Source organism: Pseudophryne corroboree, chromosome 9 (assembly GCF_028390025.1).
Source record: "Pseudophryne corroboree isolate aPseCor3 chromosome 9, aPseCor3.hap2, whole genome shotgun sequence".
Taxonomy (NCBI): domain Eukaryota; kingdom Metazoa; phylum Chordata; class Amphibia; order Anura; family Myobatrachidae; genus Pseudophryne; species Pseudophryne corroboree.
In genome coordinates, this window is record NC_086452.1 from 376642415 (window position 1) to 376668949 (window position 26535).

At 48.3% G+C, this 26535-nt stretch overlaps 1 protein-coding gene across 5 annotated transcripts in view; it reads left to right on the top strand.

Moving 5' to 3' along the window:
• Positions 1–26535, top strand: part of ATG7 (autophagy related 7) — a 617483-nt gene that overhangs the window by 41361 nt on the left and 549587 nt on the right. For all 5 annotated transcript variants that reach the window (XM_063940758.1, XM_063940756.1, XM_063940759.1 and 2 more), the window contains exons 4-5: positions 12620–12737; positions 14021–14098. In XM_063940758.1, coding sequence (XP_063796828.1) covers positions 12620–12737; positions 14021–14098 — 196 coding nt within the window. The remainder of the gene's footprint in view (positions 1–12619; positions 12738–14020; positions 14099–26535) is intronic.

Genomic DNA, 26535 nt, shown 5'->3' on the forward strand with positions numbered 1-26535 from the left:
AATGAGTGTGCCTGTAGCTGTTGTGTGGGATTCCATTCCCCTGTATCACATATTGCTATCACTATATTCTGTACCCTGAGGGGCTAGGTGTGTCCGGGTCCCATTTCTAAATATATATATATATGTTGAGTATCCCATATCCAAATATTCCGAAATACGGAATATTCCGAAATACAGACTTTTGAGAGTGATATAGTGAAACCTTTGTTTTTTGATGGCTCAATTTACACAAACTTTGTTTAATACACAAAGTTATTAAAAATATTGTATTAAATGTCCTTCAGGCTGTGTGTATTAGGTGTATATGAAACATAAATGAATTGTGTGAATGTACACACACTTTGTTTAATGCAGAAAGTTATTAAAAATATTGGCTAAAATTACTTTCAGGCTGTGTATATGGTGTATATGAAACCTAAATGCATTCTGTGCTTAGATTTAGGTCCCATCACCATGATATCCCATTATGGTATGCAATTATTCCAAAATACGGAAAAATCCCATATCCAAAATACCTCTGGTCCCAAGCATTTTGGATAAGGGAGACATACATACATACATACATACATACATACATACATATTATACAATTTGGTATTTTTACTGTGTGTTTCAGTCACCTCATACCGCTTAAAACCTCTGTTTTGTGTCCTGTGTTTACGGTCACATGCATAGGTTTTTTTTTTTTTTTGCAGGTATTGTGTTTGTCTGGCTATATTGTACTGTTACGCCCTAAGGCTTCATTCCTTATAATGTGTGCCACACAGGGTGGGAAATCCGCAGACGCTTCTGCATCCTGCAGTACTGGCACAACGGATTTATCTGAGGGGGGAGGTTAAGCTGCTGGTTCAGGCGCTGACTGCCATACACCCAGTCAACCTGCAGCACCTGTGTCCAATTAGGACCCACCTTTAGCAGCGTTCTCAAGTATGCTGAGTACACTTGTGACACGTTTTACGCCCCCTGTGGGACCTCCAGTGCCATTGCAGCCACAAATTGTCCCTGTAGTTAATCCGCTCTGGGCGGATACTCTGTCTACCCAATTACAACAATTAAATCAATCCTTGGTTAGACAAAAGTCTGCCCCATGCCCCTCTGGGGCCAAGGGGTCATCTAAAAGGGCCATTTCTTCCTCTCAATCCACTAATATTTCGGATAATTCTTCCGATGAGGATGGGGAATATACTGATCCCTCAGACACTGATACAGTTGCTTCTGATGAGGAATCTACAACCCAGGTTGATGTTCCTGACCTAGTGGAGGCTATTAAGCTAATTCTTCAAATAGATGATGACATTGAGCCTACTACTGCGTCTAAGAAACCTGATAAGTTCAAACGTCAGAAGGTTGCTAAGGTAGTCTTACCACATTCTGACCACTTAATTGACATACAGTACGTCAGGAATCTTCGTCGTCGCCAGGAAATAAATTTTCCCTGTCTAAAAAGATGCTAGCTCGTTATCCTATCCCTGTGGAGTTGAGTAACAAGTGGGAAACTCCACCGCCGGTGGACTCTCATGTTGCCCGTCTTGTTGTGTCATCTACTCTGCCTGTCACCACTGTCACCTCACTGAAGGAACTGATGGATAAGCGTGTGGAGGGTTGCCTGAAGTCTATTTACTCTCTTACTGGTGCGGTACATAGACCCACTATGGCAGCCTCCTGGGCTGCGAAAGGAATTGAAGCATGGGTTCAGGCAATTGAGGATGAGATTCCTCAGGATTTTTATGACACTGACAGACAATATCTGTCTTATGTTACCACAGCCTCCCACTATATTCAGGAGGCGTCTCTGATGCAGGTGTAAAGGCGGCCAAGGTATCTACTACGTCTATCCTGGCTCGTCGAATTATGTGGTTGAGGTAGGTGGACCTGGACTCCAAAAAGACCTTGGAGGTGCTCCCTTTTAAGGGAAACATCCTGTTTGGGGAGAATCTGAACAAGATTGTAACTGGCTTGGCTACTGCCAAGACTGCGTGTCTTCCAAATACCAATCCTTTTGCTCCGAAGGCTAAGAGTACCACCTTTTCGTTCCTTTCGACCTCCAGGGGAAGCAAAGGGTCAGGCGTATCCACGACAGGCTTGTGCTTCCAAAACCACTAAAGCTAAATCTAAACAATCCTGGGCCGCCCGTCAGCGTGCTTCCAAACAAGTCAAGCCTGCTGCATGACGGGGCGGGCCTTTCACTGGGGGACCCCAGGGTGGGAGTCCAACTTTTGCAGTTCGCCCAGACCTGGTTAAAGACCACTTCGGACGCCTGGGTGCGTGAAGTTGTCTCTCATGGGTACGCAATCTCTTTCAAGAGACATCCCCCTCGCCAGTTTTGCACAACGGTTATCCCTGTGGATCCGTTAAAAGTGCAAGCTCTACATTTGGTTGTACAATCCCTCCTGGATACAGGAGTGGTAGTGCTGTTACCTCTGTCTCAGAGAGGTAGGGGATACTACTGACCCTGTTTCTAGTTCCGAAGCCAAATGGGTCCTTCCGGCTTATACTCAACCTCAAATCATTGAACAAGTTTGTGAGAGTATCCAAATTCCGTATGGAAACTCTGCACTCCATAATGCTGGCCATAGAACCCGAAGACTGTATGGTATCCCTGGACATACAGGATGCTTACCTGCAGGGCCGGCTCCAGGCATGTTCGAATAGAGCGGCCGCGCAAGGCGCCACCCTTTATGGGCGCTGCGCGCTGGCGTCGCCATATTCGTACCTGGAGCCGACCCTGTTGTGCAGTTCTCCCCGGCCTTTAACTGTGGTGCGCGCTATGCCCGCTGTGCGGCGCCGGCGTCTGACATCAGATGCCGGCGCAGCGCTCATAGAGCACACCACCGTTAGAGTCCACCAGTCCAGTCCCACGCATGCAGACAGCCACACTCCCCCTCCTCCCGGGCAGCGCGCATAGAGCACCGTTGGAAGAGTCCTCCAGTCCCGGGCCGTGCCCTCTGACAGCAGCACTCCCCCCTCCCGCGCCGCAGGTATTGTGGGGGCATATCTGGCACTGTGGGGTCATCTGTACTGTGGGGACATTTATGGATCTGTCACTGTGGGGTCGTCTGCACTGTGGGGGCATTTATGGATCTGTCACTGTGGGGGCATATTTGGCACTGTGGGGTCATCTGCACTGTGGGGGCATTTATGGATCTGTCACTGTGGGGGCATATCTGGCACTGTGGGGTCATCTGCACTGTGGGGGCATTTATGGATCTGGCACTGTGGGGGCAATTATGTATCTGGCACTGTGGGGGCATATCTGCACTGTGGGGGAATTTATTTATCTGGCACTGTGGGGGTATATCTGGCAGTGTGGGGGCATTTTTGTATCTGGCAGTGTGGGGGCATTTTTGTATCTGGCAGTGTGGGGGCATTTTTGTATCTGGCTCTGTGGGGGCATTTGTCTATCTGGCTCTGTGGGGGCATTTGTGTATCTGGCACTGTGGGGGCATTTGTGTATCTGGCACTGTGGGGGCATTTGTATCTGGCACTGTGGGGGCATTTGTGTATCTGGCACTGTGGGGGCATTTGTGTATCTGGCACTGTGGGGGCATTTTTGTATCTGGCACTGTGGAGTCATATCTGCACTGTGGGGGCATTTATGTATCTGGCACTGTGGAGACATTTATGTATCTGGCACTGCTGGGGGGCATTTATGTATCTGGCACTGTGGGGACATGTGTATCTGGCACTGCTGGGGGGCATGTCACGTGTTGCTGGCACTGCTGGGGGGCATGTCACGTGTTGCTGGCACTGCTGGGGGGCATATCATGTAGTGTTCCCGCTAGACAATGTGTCTCAGTGCTCTGCCTGGCGCAAAGTGTCTCAGTGCTCTGCCTGGCGCAATGTGTATTAGCTGCACTACTGTGTGGTGTAATGCGAATTGCCACTATTATGTGGGCACGCACCTTCCCCACGAAGCAATGCCCCATAATTTTTGCAGCGCGCCTTCGCGCGCACTGTCCATGCTTTACCGTGTAGGTAGGGGAGCGCCAAGCATTACAGTATGTACATCATTTTGCCCTGCTAACTTCAAAATGTGCCCTCCCTGTGATCAGCACCCTGCCCTAAAAAGTGAACACTATCATGTGTAGCTGGCACTGCTGGGGGGCATGTCATGTGTAGCTGGCACGGCTGCGGGGCATGTCATGTGTAGCTGGCGCGGCTGCGGGGCATGTCATGTCTATCTGGCACTGCTGGAGGGCATATCATATCTGTCTGGCACTGCACATTATGTGTATCTGACAATATACTGGAGACATTGTGTGTATCTGACACTATACTGGAGACATTGTGTAAGGAACACTACTGTGGCTTTTATGTGTAAGGCTGCTAATTGTGTGCGTAGAGGTGGTGTGAAAATATAGTTATAGTCTGATAATATGAAGTTACGAGGCCACACCCCCTTTTCCTGGGGCCACGCCCACTTTTCCTGGAGGCGCTCGCATAGGGGTTGGGGGGCGCTTTTACACTTTCTCGCTCAAGGTGCTGGTAGGCCAGCCGGCTCTGCTTACCTGCACATACCTATTGCCATGTCGCATCAGCAATGTCTGCGGTTTGCTATTGGCAACCTACATTATCAATTCCAGGCACTGCCTTTTGGATTGGCCACAGTCCCTCGGATCTTCACCAAAGTCATGGCAGTGATGACGGCTCTTCTTTACCGTCAGGGAATCGGGATCCTGTCGTATCTGGACGACTTGCTTTTCAAGAGGTTCTCCTCTGTCATCTGGAACTGACGGTCCAATTCCTACAAGCCCACGGGTGGCTCATCAACTGGAAAAAGTCCTCGCTGGTCGACTGCTCGGAGCATGGTGCACCTGGGGGCACTACTGGACACACACAACCAACGATTGTTTTTGTCTCCAGAGAAAGTCCTGAAACTTCAGGACAGGATCAGATATTTCCTCTCTCGCCCAGGAGTGTCGATACACTCAGCGATGCTAGGCCTCATGGTGTCGGCTTTTGACATGGTACAGTACGCTCAATTTCATTCCCGCCCTCTGCAGAGGTTAATCTTTTCCAGGTGGGACGGCCTGCCTCATCAGATCAGGGCCCTCATTTCGAGTTGTTCGCTCGCTAGCTACTTTTAGCAGCATTGCACACGCTAGGCCGGCGCCCTCTGGGAGTGTATCTTAGCATAGCAGAATTGTGAACGAAAGAGTAGCAGAATTGCGAATAAATAATTCTTAGCAGTTTCTGAGTAGCTCGAGACTTACTCCTACACTGCGATCAGCTCAGCCCGTTTCGTTCCTGGTTTGACGTCACAAACACGCCCTGCGTTCGGCCAGCCACTCCCCCGTTTCTCCAGACACTCCTGCGTTTTATCCTGGAACGCCCGCGTTTTTCCGCACACCCAGAAAACGGTCAGTTTCCGCCAAGAAACACCCACTTCCTGTCAATCACACTCAACACTTCAACTATGAAAATTCTTCGTTCGGACGTGAGTAAATCTACTAAGTTTTGTGCTAAAATACTTAGCGCATGCGCACTGCGTACCATGCGCATGCGCATTTTTGCCTTAATCGCTCCGTTGCGAAAATTGGCAACGAGCGAACAACTCTGAATGACCCCCCAGGTCTCAAATGATCTCCTCGACTCCGGAGGTTCGTCTGTTACTGAGCTGGTAGCTACAAGACCAACAGTTGTGCAGGGGCTGTCCCTTCTGGATCTCCAACTGGGTCCTCCTGACAACGGATGCCAGTCTGCGGGGTTGGGGCGCGGTGTCGGTGGACCAGGGAGGAATCTCTCCTCCCGATAAACATTCTGGAATTGCGAGCAGTGTTCAGTGCGTTAACACTGGCCCTGCCTCTTGTACAGAACAGGCCTGTTCAAGTACAATCAGACAACGCCACCACGGTGGCGTACATAAATCATCAAGGTGGCACACGAAGCCGCATGGCAATGCTGGAAGTATCAAAAATCCTCCGTTGGGCGGAACGCCATCTGCCAGCAATATTGGCAGTGTTCATTCCCGGAGTCCTCAACTGGGAAGCGGATTCCTCAGTCGTCAGGACGTTCACGCCGGAGAGTGGAGTCTTCATCCAGAAGTCTTTCAACTCCTATTGAACAAGTGGGACCTACCAGATGTAGACCTGATGGCGTCTCGACACAATTACAAGGTTCCGGTCTTCGGATCAAGGAGAAGGGATCCTCAAGCAGCGTTCGTGGATGCACTGGCAATTCTATGGAACTTTCGGCTGCCATACATGTTCCCTCCATTGTCACTCCTGCCCAGGGTACTACGGAAGTTCAAGCAAGAAAGAGCAATACTACTTCTAGTCGCTCCAGTGTGGCCCAGACGGCATTGGTTCTCAGACCTGTGGGGTCTATCGATAGAGCGTCCTCTTCTACTTCCTCAACGCCCAGACCTCCTCGTTCAGGGCCCTTTTGTCTATCCGGACCTGGCCAGACTAGCTTTGACGCCGTGGCTCTTGAAGCTTCACTCCTGAGGGACAAGGGATTCTCTGAGGCGGTTATTCAAACTATGTTGAAGGCCCACAAAACGGCTTCTGCACAGATTTATTACAGGGTCTGGAACTCTTACTTCACATGGTGTGCTGCTAAGAATTATGATGCCTCTTTGTTTAGAACTTCTAGGCTTTTGGCTTTTTTGCAACAAGGTTTAGAATTAGGTCTTCGTCTGGACTCCCTCAAGGTTCATATATCTGCCTTGTCGGTGTGGTTTCAGAGAAAAATTGCGTCTATTTCTGATGTTCATACTTTCATTCAGGGTGTTTTACGGATTCAGCCTCCCTATGTCACTCCTGTGGCTCCATGGGATCTGTCTGTTGTCTTAAGTGCCCTACAAGAGTCTCTGTTTGAACCTCTTGAGTCTGTGGATCTTAAATGTCTTACACTTAAGGTCGTGTTTTTACTGGCTATTGCCTCTACTAGGAGGGTGTCGGACTTAGACGCTTTGTCCTGTCGTCCACCCTTTCTGATTTTTCACCGGGACCGGGCAGTTTTTCGAACTTGCCACGATTGTCTATCTAAGGTGGTATTATCTTTTCATCTTAACCAAGAGATTGTGGTTCCCGCCTTTATCTCTTCTGGTTTGTCCTCCAAAGAGCGGTCTTTGGCTGTGGTACGGGCTCTCCGTATTTACGTAGAGAGGACTGCCTCCCTCAGGAGGTCAGATACTCTTTTTGTACTTTTTGGTTTTCACAGATGTGGCTGGCCTGCGAATAAGCAAACCCTGCCCAGATGGATTAGAATGGTGATTGCACAAGCCTATGCACAGGCTGGCCTTCCAGCTCCTGCTGCTATTAAAGCTCATTCTACTCGGTCTGTTGGACCTTCTTGGGCGACCCGCCGAGGCGCATCTGCTGAACAATTGTGCAAGGCGGCTGCGTGGTCCTCCGTGAACACGTTCATAAGGCTCCATGCCTTTGATACTTCCGCCTCCCAGGATGCTTCCTTTGGACACCGGGTTCTTGTGCCTGCTACGGTACATCCCCTCCCATGAGGAACTGCTTTAGGACATCCCCGATGTATTCCCTGTGGAATCCCAGTGTACCCCGTTGCAGAAAGGAGATTTGTGGTAGACTTACCATGGTTAAATCTCTTTCTGCGAGGTACACTGGATTCCACAGGGCGCCCACCCTGACGCACTTGGCTTCTTTGGGTTTGTATGGCATTAGCCGCTGGTCCCTTCTCCTGTCGTGAGAATGTGATTCTATGTGACTAACATCTACCGTCTCTTTTACCTGCTACTGCATTGGACTGGTTAACGAAGCTGAGCTCCAGTGCCTGGTTATAGAGGAGGCGGTGCAATGCATCCTGGGACAGTCAAAGCTTTAGCCTGTTGGTGCTTCGGATCAAGATCCAACTCTACACCCCTGATGTATTCCCTGTGGAATCCAGTGTACCTCGCAGAAAGAGATTTATCCATGGTAAGTCTACCATAAATCTCCTTTTTGGCAAAAGTAAAACTGGCACATTTAAGTTCTGCCTTCTAGCTCTTTTCTTCGGAACACCTGCCTTCATTAATTTATTTTAACACCTTATATGTGTTGGTAAAATATCACCTACCCATCCCTGTCCCCCTCTTGGCCCTTTTTCTCTCCTTCCTGCACTTATTAAACACTTTTCCAAACGTGTTATATCTGACTTCCTTTATACTTCTATATTTCTGTGCCTTTCCTTCTCTTGCTTACACTATATTCCCCTCCTGATTGCAATCACTGGCACCAAATCTATGGCGTTGGGGTTGGGGGGGGGGGGGGGGGTGGGGGGGTTGTTAGCTTGTTCTCTGTTCTGTAATGCTTTGTACTGTAATTTTTTTGAGCTTTTTCTTTTTGTGTAGTTTACACTGCTTCTGCCCATGTACTATAGTATACCAGGCCCTACAGACTTTGTTGCACTAAATAAAGGACAGTAATAGCCTCTGTCTACTGGGCTTCTTGACTAACAGCATTGGGCCTGATTCAGAGATGTACGCTTACCTGTATGATCGCTCGCAGTCCCCCCCTTAGTGTTTGTGGGGCAGTCACGGGCAGCATCAGGGACGGTTCTATAAATTGGGGGTGGTGCCCCCATTTTGTAATGGTGCCAAGGCCAGGCTCTGCGTCTTTGGCGGGAAAAGCTGATGGCAGCGGCCGGTAGGGGACATGTCTGCGGGGGATGGGGGGTGCTGCCGGGAGTGGGGCGCCTGGCCGGGGGGACGCCAATTCACTTGTCGGAAAAAAAGTGCCCTCTTTGAATAGGTCGGAACCCCTCCTAACAGAGAGCTGTCGGAAGCTGCCGGTTTCCGACAGCTATTGAATACGGCCCTAAGGGGTGCTTGATAAGTTATCCATTGGAATCCCTCAGATTGGTTAGTTGGAACATATGAAAGTCCACTGTTGAGTACCTTTATTTCAGAGGGAGATAGCTCTCTTGGGCTGTCCACGTCCTCTATTTTTGTTTGCACTGTCCGCCCTTTCTGTATTCTTAGTTGTGCATGGGTATTCACCCCTAAAGGGGGTTTCCCACTGATATCTTCTGAAGTACCAGTAGCTCCTCTAGAGTTGCTAGTTGTGCAGATGGATTCGCTGGTAGTATTCGCTTCTCGAGTATATTTACAGAATGGTTTCCTTGTTTGAAATTGTTTAAGACTCTGGGTCTTGGTGCCTGTTAGCCACTGGTATACATTTAAATCAAGGTAGTCCCTGTTCACTCTAAAAAATTTGTTCTTTTTAAGGGAAACTAGTTCCTTTTTGAAGATGGCCATTTGTTGTTCCAATTTTACCAGCCAGTTTGTAGCCACATCTTTGTGCAGGTCCTCCTTGTATGCAAGGACGCTGTTCATGCAGCTTGTGTTGTAGTTATGTGTTGGAATACAAGTCCGTCAGAGTGCCGCAAGCCACCCCCCCATTTTTGTTAGCATGTGGGCATGAACAGCGCTCAGTGAGCTGCTGGCCATGCTCCCTGTCCATCTCTTCTGGGAAATAGATGCTCAGAGCAGCGAGAGACAAGGGGAATCTCCCAACCGCGCCCCCCCCCCCCCCACACGGGACACTGCGACCTGTGGGTAATACAGCGGGACAGACCATGTAAAACTGCACTGTCCCACTAAAATCGGGACAGTTGGGAGGTATATTGGGGTATGTTCTGGCACTCGCATCCGTTAGTTCAATGCTGGGGTGATCCTTTAGAGATATAGCCGAATGGACCTAGCATGCTTGGTGTATACCTGACATTTACTGATATGGTTCCAGATGTGCCTTGAAAAAGATTCCTGAATGGAATCGAAACGTTGGCTATGACTTGTTCTATTATAACCAACATGCAGCTAAGAATAAAATGAAATACATCTCCTATATAATAGCCCAGATCCGTGACTGTGTGTATAATGCTGGGCGAGGCTAGGAGCTCTTATTGGGTTCGCAGCAGGTCTGTCACACCCAGTCCACGGCTGATTGGGTGAGAAAAGGTTACATCCAATGGGAGGCTCTGCCCTTTGGCTGCTGTGTGTTCCCAGAGCAGGTTTAACAATGGGGCTTATGGAGCTGCAGCTCCAGGTCCAAACCCCAAAATAGTCCCACACCCCAAAATAGGCCCACTGCATCTGCAGCAACATACCCTCCAACAATTGACACATAAAAATCGGAACAAATTTGAAAAGGGCCAGTGGCCACGCCCCTTTTCCTATACTTTCAATGGAAGTTTAGAGAGCCATAAAACGGTACAGACCATTAAAAAAGGTACTCTACCTAACAAAAAGGTATAGTTGGAGGGTATGCCACTGCATCTGCAGCAAGTCCCTGCGCTGTAGATAGGGAGAAAAAAAAATCCTTTTACTGCAGCGTCCTGTGTCCTGCTGCCAGTCCGCCTGCCCCCTCCGGCATCAACAATCCCCACTCCCTAGTCGTGGTGCAAAAGCTGATGCGGCCACCGGCATAGATGTGTATGAAAGCGGCGCAGCGGAAGGCTTTCATAGCCCTTCCTGCGCCGCATACTCTCTGAGCAAAAGCTGATGCGGCCACCGGCATAGATGTGTATGAAAGCGGCGCAGCGGAAGGCTTTCATAGCCCTTCCTGCGCCGCATACTCTCTGAGCCCCGGAGTCTCCACTGCGCGTGATATCACAGAAGTGCCTCCCCGCCACAGCCGCGCCCAGATCCCCAGAGGCCCTGACTCCGCAACACAGCACCTGGATTGCCGTCCTGGAAGCCCCGAGATGGCTAATGTAATGGATAGAGTAGGTGATATCGCGGAGGGTAATGTCTGGATGCTGAATCAGTGTAAAAGGTGACTGTGCAGTGTCACTGACACTGCACAGCACTCTCACCTTTTACATTGATTCAGCGAGTCAGTCAGTTCAGCCAGCCAGTCACTATTGTTAGCGCTGTTGTCCCAACGCGCTGCCTTACAGGGAAGTAGGTGCACTCAATAAACTACAGCTCCCAGCAGCCCTTAGCGCCGAAGCATTCCGGCACTAAGGGCTGCTGGGAGCTGTAGTTTATTGAGTGCATCTACTTCCCTGTAATGCGGCGCGTTGGGACACTGGCGCTAACAGTAGTGACTGGCTGCTGTGCGAGTCTCCGGGAGAGACACTGCCAAAAGGAGGACAGCAGCTTAGCTGCTTCCAGGAGGAGAAGCAGGAGTAGCATTACCCGCACCTCCCCCACTCGCAGTACCTCTGGGCTCCATCCGCGGCACCCGCCCCTCCCCCACCCGCGGAACCACCGCACCCACCCCTCCCCCACCCGCAGCACCCCCGCAACCGCTCCTCCCCCACCCGCAGTGGCTTCGGACCCCCACCCGCGGTGGCTTCGGACCCCCACCCGCGGTGGCTTCGGACCCCCACCCGCGGTGGCTTCGGACCCCCACCCGCGGTGGCTTCGGACCCCCACCCGCGGTGGCTTCGGACCCCCACCCGCGGTGGCTTCGGACATTATCTGCGGCACCCAAGCACCCGCCCCTCCCCCACCTGTGGCACCACCACAGCCACCCATCCCCCACCCGTGGCACCTCCGGACCCCCTCTCCCATCCACGTCTCTCCCGCACCCGCCACTCCCCCAACCACAGCACCTACTAGGTGATTCATCAGGCCCTGCTTGCGCTGTTCATGCCGTTGCAAGGGGCTATGACCCCTTAACCATCGCACGTCCTTTGTCCTTGCAATATTTAACCACTCACACAATTATGATTGGAGGTAATACTCCATATAATACAAATATTGCACGCCACAAGGGCGTGCAAGGGTTAAGGGGGAGTAGCCCCTTACGACAGTGTGAAGAGCGTCCGTAGGGCGTGATGAATCACCTAGTTTGAAAGAAATATCTCTGGAGAGTACTTTTTTCCTACTACATAGGTATACACAGATATATAGATAGATTTATGTATATATGTATGTGTAATTATACACATTCTCAAATCATCAAATTTAATATGAAGAGTTTGGAGATTGTAAACTTGAGACTTTGCTACTCAGAGCTTTGCTGCTACCTGCATTTACCATGGGAACACAGCAGTTCATGTCTAGAGCTAAATATTTGTCATCTGCAATAGACGTGTGCCGCATGACATTTGAGAACCTGAAGGAATTGTTCGTACTACTCCCTAGAGCAGTCTCCGAGTGACCCTGTGTTATGTGTTAGAGCAGAGTTTTCTAAACTCTTTACAGCCATCCATGGTCCAGTCAAGATGGTTAAATCAAATTGACTGAGGTACCAATTAAATTACGTGTGCTTAAGCAAGGATATCCTTAAAACCTGAACAGTAATGGCAGAGTTTGGGAAACTGTGTTAGAGTGATTGTGTGGCTATGCGAAGCTTCAATATTAGAACAAATTATTTCTCACTGAGAAATCTACAAGGGTTTACAACAGTAGCAATGAAAAGAACCACATGTCTGTCATTATTGCCCGCAGAACATGTTCCTATTGCATGGATTCCTAACCCAGTCCACAGGCACCTCTAACAGTGCACGTTTTACAGATATCCTCAGTAACACAAATGAATTAATTAGCACCACTTGTAGATCTTTTGAAATGTGTCAGCCAGTAATGACTGCACCTGTACAGCAATAGGGAGATCTGGAAAACATGCACTGTTAGGGCATCCTGAGGAATGGAGCTGTGAAACACTGTCCTATAGTCTTAACTCTCATAATTAACTTGCTTGTTTTATATTGTCAGGAATGGTCCAACCCCAGCACGCTGTTGTCCAGCTTTTGGCTCCCTATACAACACAAACACTCTGGATTCCTTCAAGTCATGTGATAAGAAAGCACTGTTGGATCAGGCAGCCAATGAGGTGAGATGCTGCATTACAACGGAGTATCCCATTGCCGGTACCTCCTTCTATATTCCATGCATCATCAATGTCCACCTACATTATATATATATATATATATATAATTTTTATTCCCGTTATGGCTCCAAATAACCAAATGGGGGCACTCACCAACTAGGCAGCAATATATCGTATTTATTTGGTCACAATTACAACAGAAACTTGTCAACATTTTGACTCCTAAAGGTCATTCTCAAGACCGGCAGCAGAGGAGTAGAGGTCAGCACAGTACACAACCCAGGAGTGTGCTGTGCTGAACTCTACTCCTCTGCTGCCGGTAATAGATACATAATATATTGCTGCCTAGTTGGTGACTCGCCTCATTTCGCTATTTCTATACCTGGAATATTATTTGGAACCTTCTTTTGGTTACCATACTTGCTCATCCCTTATAATTGTCACTATTTTGAATGTGAGTGCGGATATTCCCTAAAGATGGATACATTTTAGATATTAAAGTCAGTGGCGTATTTTACATACGGGCTGCAGTACTGCAGCCCCTCAGTAAAACCGCTACCTCAGCTCATGTCCGTGAGCCAGATGCAATCCGTGACTGCACTGGCTACACTGTGATTGGTAGTGACTTCCTATTGGTATCACCCACAGGACAGGCATTCCCATTTCAAGGTGTTTCCTCCCTTTGGGTTTCCAGACCGAGATTAGCAAAGAGCTGGCTTCCTGTGGGAAGTCACTCCCTGCCTTTTGGACAGTCCCAGTTGGCTACTGTGGGCTGCAGCCGATGCAGTCCATAGAAGCAGGGGTTTTGCGCATGTGCAGTCCCGCTGCTGCTGGTGTGCCTGTCGGCTACATTGTGCAGGTGCTGGGACCATGTAGCACCACCACCCAGGTAGGAGCTGCCGCTGATTAGAATGTGGGTAGCTCTCTTTTACCATATTTTTCTAAAATATGCAACATATACAATTGGAGCACATTTAGTCAGATTATCTTAATGCACAGTCTGGGCCTGGCTGGCAAAGTTTGAGTCCCTAGATGGAATTACAGCACTAGTCACATCTCCTGTGGCTCAACTCCCTGTACAATTTGTAAAGACTGGAGGAAGGATTGGCAGGTCTATGTTACAGGAGGTTTCCAAAAGTGAACAACTGCTGCATCCAGATGTTAAAGTTAAGCTACATTTTCACAGTAATTACTAGTTAAGATTTGTGTTTTGGGACATTTGGTGCATCTCTCTCTCTCCCTCTCCCTCTCCCTCCCCCTACCTTCATGCTGTTGCTATTTTGCAGATTTGGGATGCAATAAAATCTGGAGCTGCTCTTGAGGACCCAGTGCTGTTGAATAAATTCCTCCTGGTGACATTTGCAGTAAGTAATCTTGAAGTGGCACCTTTTTGTCCTCTCAAGATAATAGATGCCAAAATCCTGATAATGCTTTTTTAATATCATATTAAAAATACCCTAGATTATTTGCAAATATCTTTTTTAATAATAAAGGTATTTATTAAAATAATTACAGGATGCATCTTCTTCTAATACCAGGTGAATGGGAAACTGGCTGTGAGTACATATCGATAAGTGACGCTTGTAAAAATATACAGTTGAATATGTACTCTTGATAGTTGGTCGAGTTCATTTGTTTTCTGTTAAACCACAAATGGCTAGACTTTTGGACTTATCTAATACTGTACAAAGGCTGAAAAACTGACATATGGTGCCGCAGGCGTATGACCAAAAAAGGGGGCAAGGCCTTGGGGTAAGATTCATGGAGACTGGTTTGCCAAAATAGGGACAGTTGGGGGGTATGCTTTAGGGGACTCTTTTTTTGCCCTTCTCCCACCCCATAAAAAAAAAAAACCTTGTGCCTCCTGGTCCTGCGCCTCTGTGCCCCCTTCTGCTAGTTTTCTTCTGTGTTCTCTCCTGGATACCATGTATTCCTCCATCTGCTTGTTAAATGCAGCTTCCCCTCACCTTTTTACGCTTACCTGCTCCAATAGTCCAGGCGCAGCCTGTTCAGTGTCCCTTCCCAAGGTCTGTGGAGTGTGGGCTGATTGATCCATGGCCAGAGTCTTCCACTGCTGGTCTGCTGTTAGTCAGTGAGTGGTGCGGGTATCAGTGTTCTCCCCTCCCCCTCCGCACCGCTCAGGTGTGTCAAAGCAGCAGTGCGTTCCTCTGAGGCAAAGCAGAAGCATCTCCATAATCACCCATGCGCTGAATACTAGGAGGTGGGAGCTGAGTTTCTGAGCGCGTTTATAAGCTCCTCACAACGCGCATGTGACTTAATGATGTCACCCGTGTGCCTCATGTCTGGGAGCCCAGAAGCCATCAGAGGTTTGTCAGAGGTCTGAGATTGGTCAGTTGGTCACGATCTACTGGCATATGCCCCGTTAGCTACTGGTAGTTCATTATCAAGGTTTTGGCCATGGTTGTGTTGGATGATCTTTTTTCACCTCATTTGTATACTCCTATAATTCTGCAATAAAATAACCATGTTTGCTTGAACAGGAAGTAAGAAGTGCGCATGTATATTGCTTCCCCTACAAGAAACCGGAAGATACAAATATTTTGTGTTCAAGCAATTCCCAAACAATTCTCAAACAATTCCCTATGTTTGTGAATATATACTTTCTTAATTGTGACATAGAATCTGAAGTTTCCATAATTGCCTTGACTGGCATGCAAGTCCTCAAGATTGAATTTGCTTTGATCTTTTATGTATAATTAATTTTTTTATAACCTTGCAGGAAAGATTGCTATCAAATCATTACTTTTCTTTTTCAGCACTTATCGCAGTGTACTCTAGAACAGGGTGTCATACGTTATAATTGAATAATCACACATACAAATGTCTTTTTAATTTTATGCTGATCACAGAGTGCCATGCTTCTGTCTTCTAATGTATTCTGTCTGTTATTTTCTAGATTAAATCATGATATTTTTAATATGCTTAATGTTGAGGTTCCCCGGGGCACAGGCTGTTGTATTCCGTAAAGGTTATTCCCTAACAAATCGCTTCATAACTGCTCCGATATTAATCTCTGAATGTGTTTTTCCCCCCATAACCTTCTGACAGTTCCTAGCAGCTTCCTGCATGACAATACCTGTCAACAAAAGACATTTAATGAACTATTCAAAAAGCGTAGATGAAACTAAAGTAGTGTGTCACGGGATTCTTAGATCTGCGCTTCATAGTGACGCAATAATTTAATCCTCCATCTTAAAAAGGTTATTGATCACATTTTGCAAATAGAAGCTATAAATCCTACTTTTATACCTTCATTAGGACAGTTGCAGGTATCTGTATTTTTTAGAGCATCCAGTGGGAAATGTATCAAGCCTTGGAGAGGGATAAAGTGCATAGAGATAAAGTACCAGCCAGTCGGCTTATGTCATTTAATAGGCTGTGCTTAGAAAATAACAGAAGTTGATTTGTTGGTACTTTACCTCTCTCCAAGGATTGATATATCACCCACGAGCAATATACTGTAGAAATGGTTTATTACAGTAAAAGCTTTTGATATGTATTATTATTATTATTATTATTATTATTATTATCAGTTATTTATATAGCGCACACATATTCCGCAGAAGGCTCTACCTAGTATCATTGTGCCCCCTGATAACACTTAATGCAGAATAGTATAAAAAAGCTTTGTCTATTTAAGGGGATATCCATTTAGCCATAAAAACACGGTAATTTACGAGATTAAGCTTTTCGCACTTAACGCACAAAGTGTCGCTTTTCGTCAGTATGCGCGCTCCCGTTTTTCAATCTATCCAATTGCAAATGTGCAAAACTGGGATTTGCGCGATAATTGTTGCCGACAAAACTAGAGAGAAGTGTAGATGAAAATGGGGAAATCTGCCTTTACCCCAAAAAAGCCAAACTAATATAGGATTACAGTATAGAAATGTATCAGTGGTCATAATAAAAGTATTTGGGGTCCATAAATTTGGTCAAATGGCTGTTATGTGCATTTAAAAATAAAAATAAAAAAAATTATAGAAATAGTGTTTTTCAGCAAAATAAGTGCTCAAACTAAATTAGGGGCACATAAAAGTGGGTATAAATATATATTTGGGTAATTTTAAGCCACTCTTGCCCCCCTCCCCCGCCCCAAAAAAACAACAATACAAAATTACTCCTACTTACAAGCCTAAAAACACTTGTCCCACTCATAAAGCACCCCAATATACCTGTCCCAATTTCAATAATTTTTTTTACCACAGAAATGACATGTCATTATGGGCCAATTAAAAATAATTCAAAACTTCTAACTGCCTAATTAGTTATTCATGGGGATTCCTCAGGGGTTCCGAACCAAATCCCAATCTGTTTATCTTAAAAATAGGAATTTGATACCTACCGGTAATTCCTTTTCTCCTAGTCCGTAGTGGATACTGGGTTCTTGTACTTTAGTACCATGGGGTATAGATCAGGTCCACTGGAGCCTGACACTTTAAAACCTTTAGTGTGTGTATGTGTGTGCTGGCTCCTCCAATCTATGACCCTCCTACCAGACTCAGTCTAGGAAAACTGTACCCGAGGAGATGGACATAATATGAGAGAAGAAACAATACAACATCGGTGCGGCAACAAGCCAACACACAACCATAAACGAAAGGAGGGCGCTAACCAGAACAGAGGATAGCAACACCAACCTAACCAGGATAGCACAGCTATCCCAACAACATAATGAGACCACAATGCCGGTCCAACCAAATACTTACACATGTAAGCAGGAACGAAGCACTGGGGCGGGCACCTAGTAACCACTACGGACTAGGAGAAAAGGAATTACTGGTAGGTATCAAATTCCTATTTTCTCTTACGTCCTAGTGGATACTGGGGTCTTGTACTTTAGTACCATGGGGAAGTCCCAAAGCTCCCAAACGGGTGGGAGAGTGCTGAGACCCCTGTAAAACCGCCTGACCAAACTGAAGGTCATCCTTGGCCAAGGTATCAAACCTATAGAATTTAACAAACGTGTTTGAACCAGACCAAGTAGCAACTCTGCACAGCTGTAGGGCCGATACTCCCCGGGCAGCCGCCCAGGAAGAGCCCACCAACCTCGTCGAGTGAGCCTGAATAGACTTCGGCAAGGATAGAGCCGCCGAAGTATATGCCTGTTGAATGGTCAACTTGAACCAGCGTGCAATAGATTGCTTAGAAGCCGGCCGGCCGACCAACCTTGGAGGCATCATAAAGGACAAACAGCAAGTCAGATTTCCGATGACGGGCCGTCCTTTTGACATAAATCTTCAGGGCCCTGACCACATCCAAGGATTCAGGACCAATGGAAGCGTCAGACAACACTGAACCACAATGGATTGATTCACATGAAAGGGTGACACCACTTTTGGCAAGAACTGAGGACGGGTCCTGAGTTCTGCTCTGTCTTTATGAAATATCAAATAAGGGCTCTTACAGGATAAGGCCCCCAATTCAGACACACATCTGGCAGACGCCAATGCCAATAACATCACTGTCTTCCAGGTGAGAAATTTTAACTCCACCCTTTGTAAGGGTTCAAACCAGTACGATTGGAGAAAGGACAGAACTACATTGAGGTCCCACAGAGCTGTGGGAGGTACAAAGGGCGGTTGCAAATGAAGAACTCCCTTCAGGAAAGTCTGTACTTCAGGCAACATGGCAAGTTGTTTCTGGAAGAAAATAGAGAGTGCCGAAATCTGAACTTTGATAGAGCCTAACTGTAGGCCCATTTCCACTCCCGCTTGCAGGAAAAGTTGATACCGACCAGTTCTAAATTCCAAGGGAGAAACCTTTCTACCCTCACACCAGGAAACATACTTTTCTCTGACGTCCTTGTGGATGCTGGGAACTCCGTAAGGACCATGGGGAATAGCGGGCTCCGAAGGAGGCTGGGCACTCTAGAAAGATTTATGACTACCTGGTGTGCACTGGCTCCTCCCACTATGACCCTCCTCCAAGCCTCAGTTAGATTTCGTGCCCGGCCGAGGTTGGATGCACACTAGGGGCTCTCCTGAGCCCTTAGAAAGAAAGTATAGTTTAGGTTTTTTATTTTCAGTGAGACCTGCTGGCAACAGGCTCACTGCAGCGAGGGACGAAGGGGAGAAGAAGCGAACTCGCCTGCTTGCAGCCGGATTGGGCTTCTTAGGCTACTGGACACCATTAGCTCCAGAGGGATCGACCGCAGGCCCAGTCCTTGGTGTTCGGTCCCGGAGCCGCGCCGCCGTCCCCCTTACAGAGCCAGAAGCAAGAAGAGGTCCGGAAAAACAGCGGCAGAAGACATCAGTCTTCACCAAGGTAGCGCACAGCACTGCAGCTGTGCGCCATTGCTCCTCATGCACTCTTCACACTCCGGTCACTGAGGGTGCAGGGCGCTTGGGGGGGGCGCCCTGAGCAGCAATAAAAAACACCTTGCCTGGCAAAATACCACAATATATAGCCCCAGAGGCTATATATGTGGTAAATACCCCTGCCAAAATCCAGGAAAAAGCGGGAGAATAGGCCGCGGAAAAGGGGCGGAGCTATCTCCCTCAAACACACTGGCGCCATTTCTCCTTCACAGATCCGCTGGAAGGAAGCTCCCTGGCTCTCCCCTGCAGTCTACACTTCAGAACAGGGTAAAAACAGAGAGGGGGGGCACTAAATTTAGGCGCAATATATATAATATAAAAAGCAGCTATAGGGGACATAACTCAGTTTGTCCCTGCATTATATAGCGCTCTGGTGTGTGCTGGCATACTCTCACTCTGTCCCCCCAAAGGGCTTTTGTGGGTCCTGTCCTCATTCGGAGCATTCCTTGTGTGTGTGCGGTGTGTCGGTACGGCTGTGTCGACATGTTTGATGAGGATAATGATGTGGAGGCGGAGCAGATGCCTTTAGAAGGGATGTCACCCCCTGCGGGGCAGACACCTGAGTGGATGGGCTTATGAGAGCAGTAATGAGTGCACGTATAGACTCCTTATATAAGAAAATCGACGACATGCCAGGCGGCACACGGCAGTATTACAATGTAGCGCCTATGCGCTCCATTGTAACCAATGCTGGGAACTTTCTGCTCAGCGGTGACGTCACTTTAGGTCAACCGCAGGGCAGAAAGTTCCCACCATTGGTTACAATGGAGCGCATAGGCGCTACATTGTAACACTGCCGTGTGCCGTCTGTCACTCAGTACAGGAGCACACAGCCGATCAGGAGAGTGCTACAACGTGGCGCTCCCTGATTGGCTGAGGAAACCCACTTAGACAGAAGTCAGAGTGGGTTTCTGGCATTCGGGGAAAGGAGTCCCATATGAAAACATGGGGCCCCTTTCAGTTCGTGGCTCGTGTGTCCGTTTTTTTATTTTAATCAAGTACCTGGATTACGAATGGATTTGAAGAGGACCGATCTACACTGGATTTTGTGAGTATAATTTTTTCTACAGGTACCCCATGGATTCTACTGGACAAGAGGACCGACCTGCGTGTGAACATAAGGTAAGTATGTATGTATGTTTGTGTGCATGTATGTAATAAATCTTTACTTTCAAGGTGTGTGTGTCTTGTGTTTTATTTGGGTATTTTTTTAGTAATAGTACTACAGGTACCAGCGGGCCCGTTTTTCCGCCGCATGCTGGTACTTGTGGTTCTCCAAGTACCAGCATGCGGGGGAGGCTTGCTGGGACTTGTAGTACTGCTACTAAAAACAATATCTTTTCATTTACAACAAAGGCTATCAGCCCCCCCATCCGCAGCCCATTGGATGGGGGGGGGACAGCCTCGGGCTTCACCCCTGGCCCTTGGGTGGCTGGGGGGGGGGACCCCTTGATTGAAGGGGTCCCCACTCCCCCAGGGTACCCCGGCCAGGGGTGACTAGTTGGATTTTTGATGCCACGGCCGCAGGGCACTATATAAAAGTGACCCCCGGCTGTGGCATTATCTGTCCAGCTAGTGGAGCCCGGTGCTGGTTTTAAAAATACGGGGGACCCCTACTCTTTTTGTCCCCCGTATTTTTGGAACCAGGACCAGGCGCAGAGCCCGATGCTGGTTGCTTAAATATGGGGGAACCCCTGTCATTTTTTCCCCCATATTTCTGCAACCAGGATCAGCTCAAAGAGCCCGAGGCTGGTTATGCTTAGGAGGGGGGACCCCATGCAATTTTTTTTGGGGGAAAAAACCACTTTCCCACCCCTTCCCACTGATCTCATGGATCCCTGCATGCCTATGCAATCACGAATATAAAAAGCAGGTCTGCTTTTTTTTTAGCACTTTTTTGCGATTTGTAATTTTTCACGGCAGTGTTTTCCTCTTTGGAGATTTGCACTTTTTAGTAAATGACCGAGTTCTACTAATTTGCTGGTGTATTTTGACCGATGGTGTATTCATTCGTATTTTTTTACAACTACTTCCAAAAAAATACGAATGCCCTCATCTCTGCCGTGATTTGAGTTTAGTAAATTACCGAGATGACACTTTGAAGAAAAAACGGCATCTCGGTCAAAATCGGGACCTTAGTAAATTTACCCCTCAGTCTTATATATGAGAGATGCACAGAGGGAAATCTGCCGACTGGCATCTAAAGTAAGTGCATTGTCCATTTCTGCTAGGAGAGGCTTATGGACTCGCCAGTGGACAGGAGATGCAGATTCAAAAAAGCACATGGAAGTGTTACCATATAAGGGTGAGGAATTATTTGGGGATGGTCTCTCGGACCTAGTTTCCACAGCAACGTCTGGGAAGTCAGCGTTTTTACCCCATGTCCCCTCACAGCCTAAGAAGGCGCCGTTTTATCAGGTTCAGTCCTTTCGGACCCAGAAAAACAGGCGTGGAAAAGGCGGGTCCTTTCTGTCCAGAGGCAGAGGTAGGGGAAAAAGGCTGCAACAAACAGCAGGTTCCCAGGAGCAAAAGTCCTCCCCCGCTTCTTCGTCCAAGTCCGCCGCATGACGGTGGGGCTCCACAGGCGGAGCCTGGTACGGTGGGGGGTCGCCTCAAAAATTTCAGCGATCAGTGGGTTCGCTCACAGGTGGATCCCTGGATCCTGCAAATAGTATCTCAGGGGTACAAGCTGGAATTCGAGGCGTCCCCACCCCACCGGTTCCTAAAATCTGCCTTGCCGATTGCTCCCTCAGACAGGGAGGCGGTGCTAGCGGCAATTCACAAGCTGTATTCCCAGCAGGTGATAATCAAGGTACCCCTACTTCAACAAGGCCGGGGTTATTATTCCACACTATTTGTGGTACCGAAACCGGACGGTTCGGTGAGACCCATTCTAAATTTGAAATCCTTGAACACGTACATAAAGAAATTCAAGTTCAAGATGGAATCGCTCAGGGCGGTTATTGCAAGCCTGGACGAGGGGGATTACATGGTATCCCTGGACATCAAGGATGCTTACTTGCATGTCCCCATTTACCATCCTCACCAGGAGTACCTCAGATTTGTGGTACAGGATTGCCATTACCAATTCCAGACGCTGCCGTTTGGACTGTCCACGGCACCGAGGGTATTCACCAAGGTTATGGCGGAAATGATGATACTCCTTCGAAGAAAGGGTGTTTTAATTATCCCGTACTTGGACGATCTCCTAATAAAAGCGAGGTCCAAGGAACAGTTGTTGGTGGGAGTAGCACTATCTCAGGAGGTGCTGCACCAGCACGGCTGGATTCTGAATATCCCAAAGTCACAGCTGGTTCCGACGACACGGCTACTGTTCCTGGGTATGATTCTGGATACAGTCCAGAAGAAAGTGTTTCTCCCGGAGGAGAAAGCCAGGGAGTTGTCATCTCTAGTCAGAGACCTCCTGAAACCAAAACAGGTATCAGTGCATCGCTGCACGCTGGTCCTGGGAAAGATGGTGGCTTCTTACGAAGCAATTCCCTTCGGCAGGTTCCATGCCAGAATCTTTCAGTGGGACCTGTTGGACCAGTGGTCCGGATCGCATCTTCAGATGCATCGCTTGATAACCCTGTCTCCAAGAACCAGGGTGTCTCTACTGTGGTGGCTGCAGAGTGCCCATCTTCTAGAGGGCCGCAGATTCGGCATACAGGACTGGGTCCTGGTGACCACGGATGCCAGCCTTCGAGGCTGGGGGGCAGTCACACAGTGAAGAAACTTCCAAGGACTATGGTCGAGTCAGGAGACTTCCCTTCACATAAATATTCTGGAACTAAGGGCCATCTACAATGCCCTAAGTCAAGCAAAATCCCTGCTTCTACACCAGCCGGTACTGATCCAGTCAGACAACATCACGGCAGTCGCCCATGTAAATCGACAGGGCGGCACAAGAAGCAGGATGGCGATGGCAGAAGCCACAAAAATTCTCCGATGGGCGGAGAATCATGTACTAGCACTGTCAGCAGTGTTCATTCCGGGAGTGGACAACTGGGAAGCAGACTTCCTCAGCAGACACGACCTCCACCCGGGAGAGTGGGGACTTCATCCAGAAGTCTTTCAGATGCTGGTAAACCGTTGGGAAAAACCACAGGTGGACATGATGGCGTCCCGCCTCAACAAAAAGTTAAGATATTGCGCCAGGTCAAGGGACCCTCAGGCGGTAGCTGTGGACGCTCTAGTGACACCGTGGGTGTACCAGTCGGTTTATGTGTTCCCTCCTCTGCCTCTCATACCAAAGGTATTGAGAATAATAAGAAAGAGAGGATTAAACACCATTCTCGTGGTTCCGGATTGGCCAAGACGAGCGTGGTACCCGGAACTTCAAGAGATGCTCTCAGAGGACCCGTGGCCTCTACCGCTCAGACAGGACCTGCTACAGCAGGGGCCCTGTCTGTTCCAAGACTTACCGCGGCTGCGTTTGACGGCATGGCGGTTGAACACCGGATCCTAAAGGAAAAGGGTATTCCGGAAGAAGTCATTCCTACGCTTATTAAGGCCAGGAAAGATGTTACGGCAAAGCATTATCACCGCATATGGCGGAAATATGTTGCATGGTGCGAGGCCGAAAAGGCCCCAACAGAGGAATTTCAACTTGGTCGATTTCTGCATTTCCTGCAAGCAGGAGTGAATATGGGCCTAAAACTAGGCTCCATTAAAGTACAGATCTCGGCTCTGTCGATTTTCTTTCAAAAAGAACTAGCTTCAGTACCTGAAGTTCAGACATTTGTGAAAGGAGTGCTGCATATTCAGCCCCCATTTGTGCCTCCTGTGGCACCTTGGGATCTCAACGTGATGTTGAGCTTCTTAAAATCACATTGGTTTGAGCCACTAAAAACCGTGGATCTGAAATATCTCACGTGGAAAGTGGTCATGTTATTGGCCTTGGCTTCAGCCAGGCGAGTGTCAGAATTGGCGGCTTTGTCATGTAAAAGCCCTTATCTGATTTTCCATATGGATAGGGCGGAATTGAGGACTCGTCCCCAATTTCTCCCTAAGGTGGTGTCAGCGTTTCACCTGAACCAGCCTATTGTGGTACCTGCGGCTACTAAGGATTTGGAGGACTCCAAGTTGCTAGACGTTGTCAGGGCCCTGAAAATATGTTTCCAGGACGGCTGGAGTCAGAAAATCTGACTCGCTGTTTATCCTGTATGCACCCAACAAGCTGGGTGCTCCTGCTTCTAAGCAGTCTATTGCTCGCTGGATTTGTAGTACAATTCAGCTTGCACATTCTGTGGCAGGCCTGCCACAGCCAAAATCTGTGAATGCCCATTCCACAAGGAAGGTGGGCTCATCTTGGGCGGCTGCCCGAGGGGTCTCTGCTTTACAACTTTGCCGAGCAGCTACTTGGTCAGGGGCAAACACGTTTGCAAAATTCTGCAAATTTGATACCCTGGCTGAGGAGGACCTGGAGTTCTCTCATTCGGTGCTGCAGAGTCATCCGCACTCTCCCGCCCGTTTGGGAGCTTTGGTATAATCCCCATGGTCCTTACGGAGTTCCCAGCATCCACTAGGACGTCAGAGAAAATAAGAATTTACTCACCGGTAATTCTATTTCTCGTAGTCCGTAGTGGATGCTGGGCGCCCATCCCAAGTGCGGATTGTCTGCAATACTTGTAAATAGTTATTGTTAACTAAAGGGTTATTGTTGAGCCATCTGTTGAGAGGCTCAGTTGTTTTCATACTGTCAAACTGGATATAGTATCACGAGTTGTACGGTGTGATTGGTGTGGCTGGTAAGAGTCTTACCCGGGATTCTAAATCCTTCCTTATTATGTCTGCTCGTCCGGGCACGGTGTCCTAACTGAGGCTTGGAGGAGGGTCATAGTGGGAGGAGCCAGTGCACACCAGGTAGTCATAAATCTTTCTAGAGTGCCCAGCCTCCTTCGGAGCCTGCTATTCCCCATGGTCCTTATGGAGTTCCCAGCATCCACTACGGACTGCGAGAAATAGAATTACCGGTGAGTAAATTCTTATTTTTCCAGATACGATGGTAATGTTTTGACGTAACCATCTTCCTGGCCTGGACCATGGTAGAAATTACCCTGGAGGGAAGACCCTTCCTATCTAGAATCTGGGCTTTCGGAGATCAAGTCACTTCCTGATACATGTGAAAGTGAGACCCCGACCATTTGTCCAGCAGATCCAGCTGAATTGGCCGGGCATGAAATCTGCCGTATTGGATTGCCTCCTAAGCAGCCACCATCTTGCCCAGTAATCAGTTGCAAAGATGTATGTAGACCTTGCGAGGACTGAGCACTGAGCGAACCAAAGCCTGAATAGTCAAGGCCTTGTCCATCGGGAGAAACACCCTTTGAGCCACTGTATCCAGAATCATTCCCAGGAACTGAAGATGTTGGGTCGGTTCCAGGTGAGATTTCTGAAATTTTAGGATCCACCCATGATCCGTAAGAAGGTGAGTCATCAGATTGATGTGGTGCAGCAGACGCTCCTTGGACACAGCCTTTATGAGGAGATCGTCCAAGTAGGGGACTATGTTTACTACCATTGCGCAATTGCAGCATCATCTCTACCATGACTTTGGTGAAGACCTTCGGCGCTGTGGATAATCCAAAGGGTAAGGCCTGAAACTTGAAATGGTCTTCCAATATGGCAAACCTGAGGTAAGCCTGATGAGGGGGCCACATGGGAATGTGTAGGTTAACATCCTTGACATCCAGAGACACCAGGAATTCCCCCTTCTCCAGAGCGGACACCACTGCCCGCAGGGATTCCATCTTACATTTGAACACCCGCAGATGGGGCGCACCGAACAGTCTGGTTTGGGAACAACAAAAAGATTGGAGTAAAACCTCTGTTGCGTAATGGAGGAGGTACTGGAACCACCACCCCCATCCACAAAAGTTTTTGAATAGCCTCTTGCAAGGTAATTTTTGCTGCAGGTAAAGCTGGTAAGCCCGACTTGAAAAATCTGTGAGGAGGGAGTGCTTGAAATTCCAGCCGGTATCCTTGGGAAATGAGGTCCCTCACCCAAGGATCCCGGCAGTACTTCGCCCACACGTGGGCGAAGTGTTGAAGGCGAGCACCTACCTAAAAGTCGCCTTGCCGCTGGGACCAACCGTCACGCAGAAGGCTTAGCGGCAGGGGATCCAGTGGTCTGGTCCAGGGAGGTGGCAGCTGCAGGTTTACGGGATTTACCACGAGTTCCTCTGGGAGTGGTGGAGACTCCTCGGCCCCTGCCTCTGAACCTCACCACACGAAAGGACTGCAAGGAGTGTCCGGTGTAAGAACGTCTAGCAGGTGGTAGACTTACCCGCTGTTGCCTGGGAGATCCATTTATTTAGTTTGTCTCCAAACAAGGAATCACCTGTAAAAGGAAGATTTTCCACACCCTTTTTGGAATCTGCGTCTGCTGACCATTAACGTAAGCACAGAGCTCTGCACACTGAAACAGCCATAGCAGTGGTGCGGCCATTTACCTTACACAA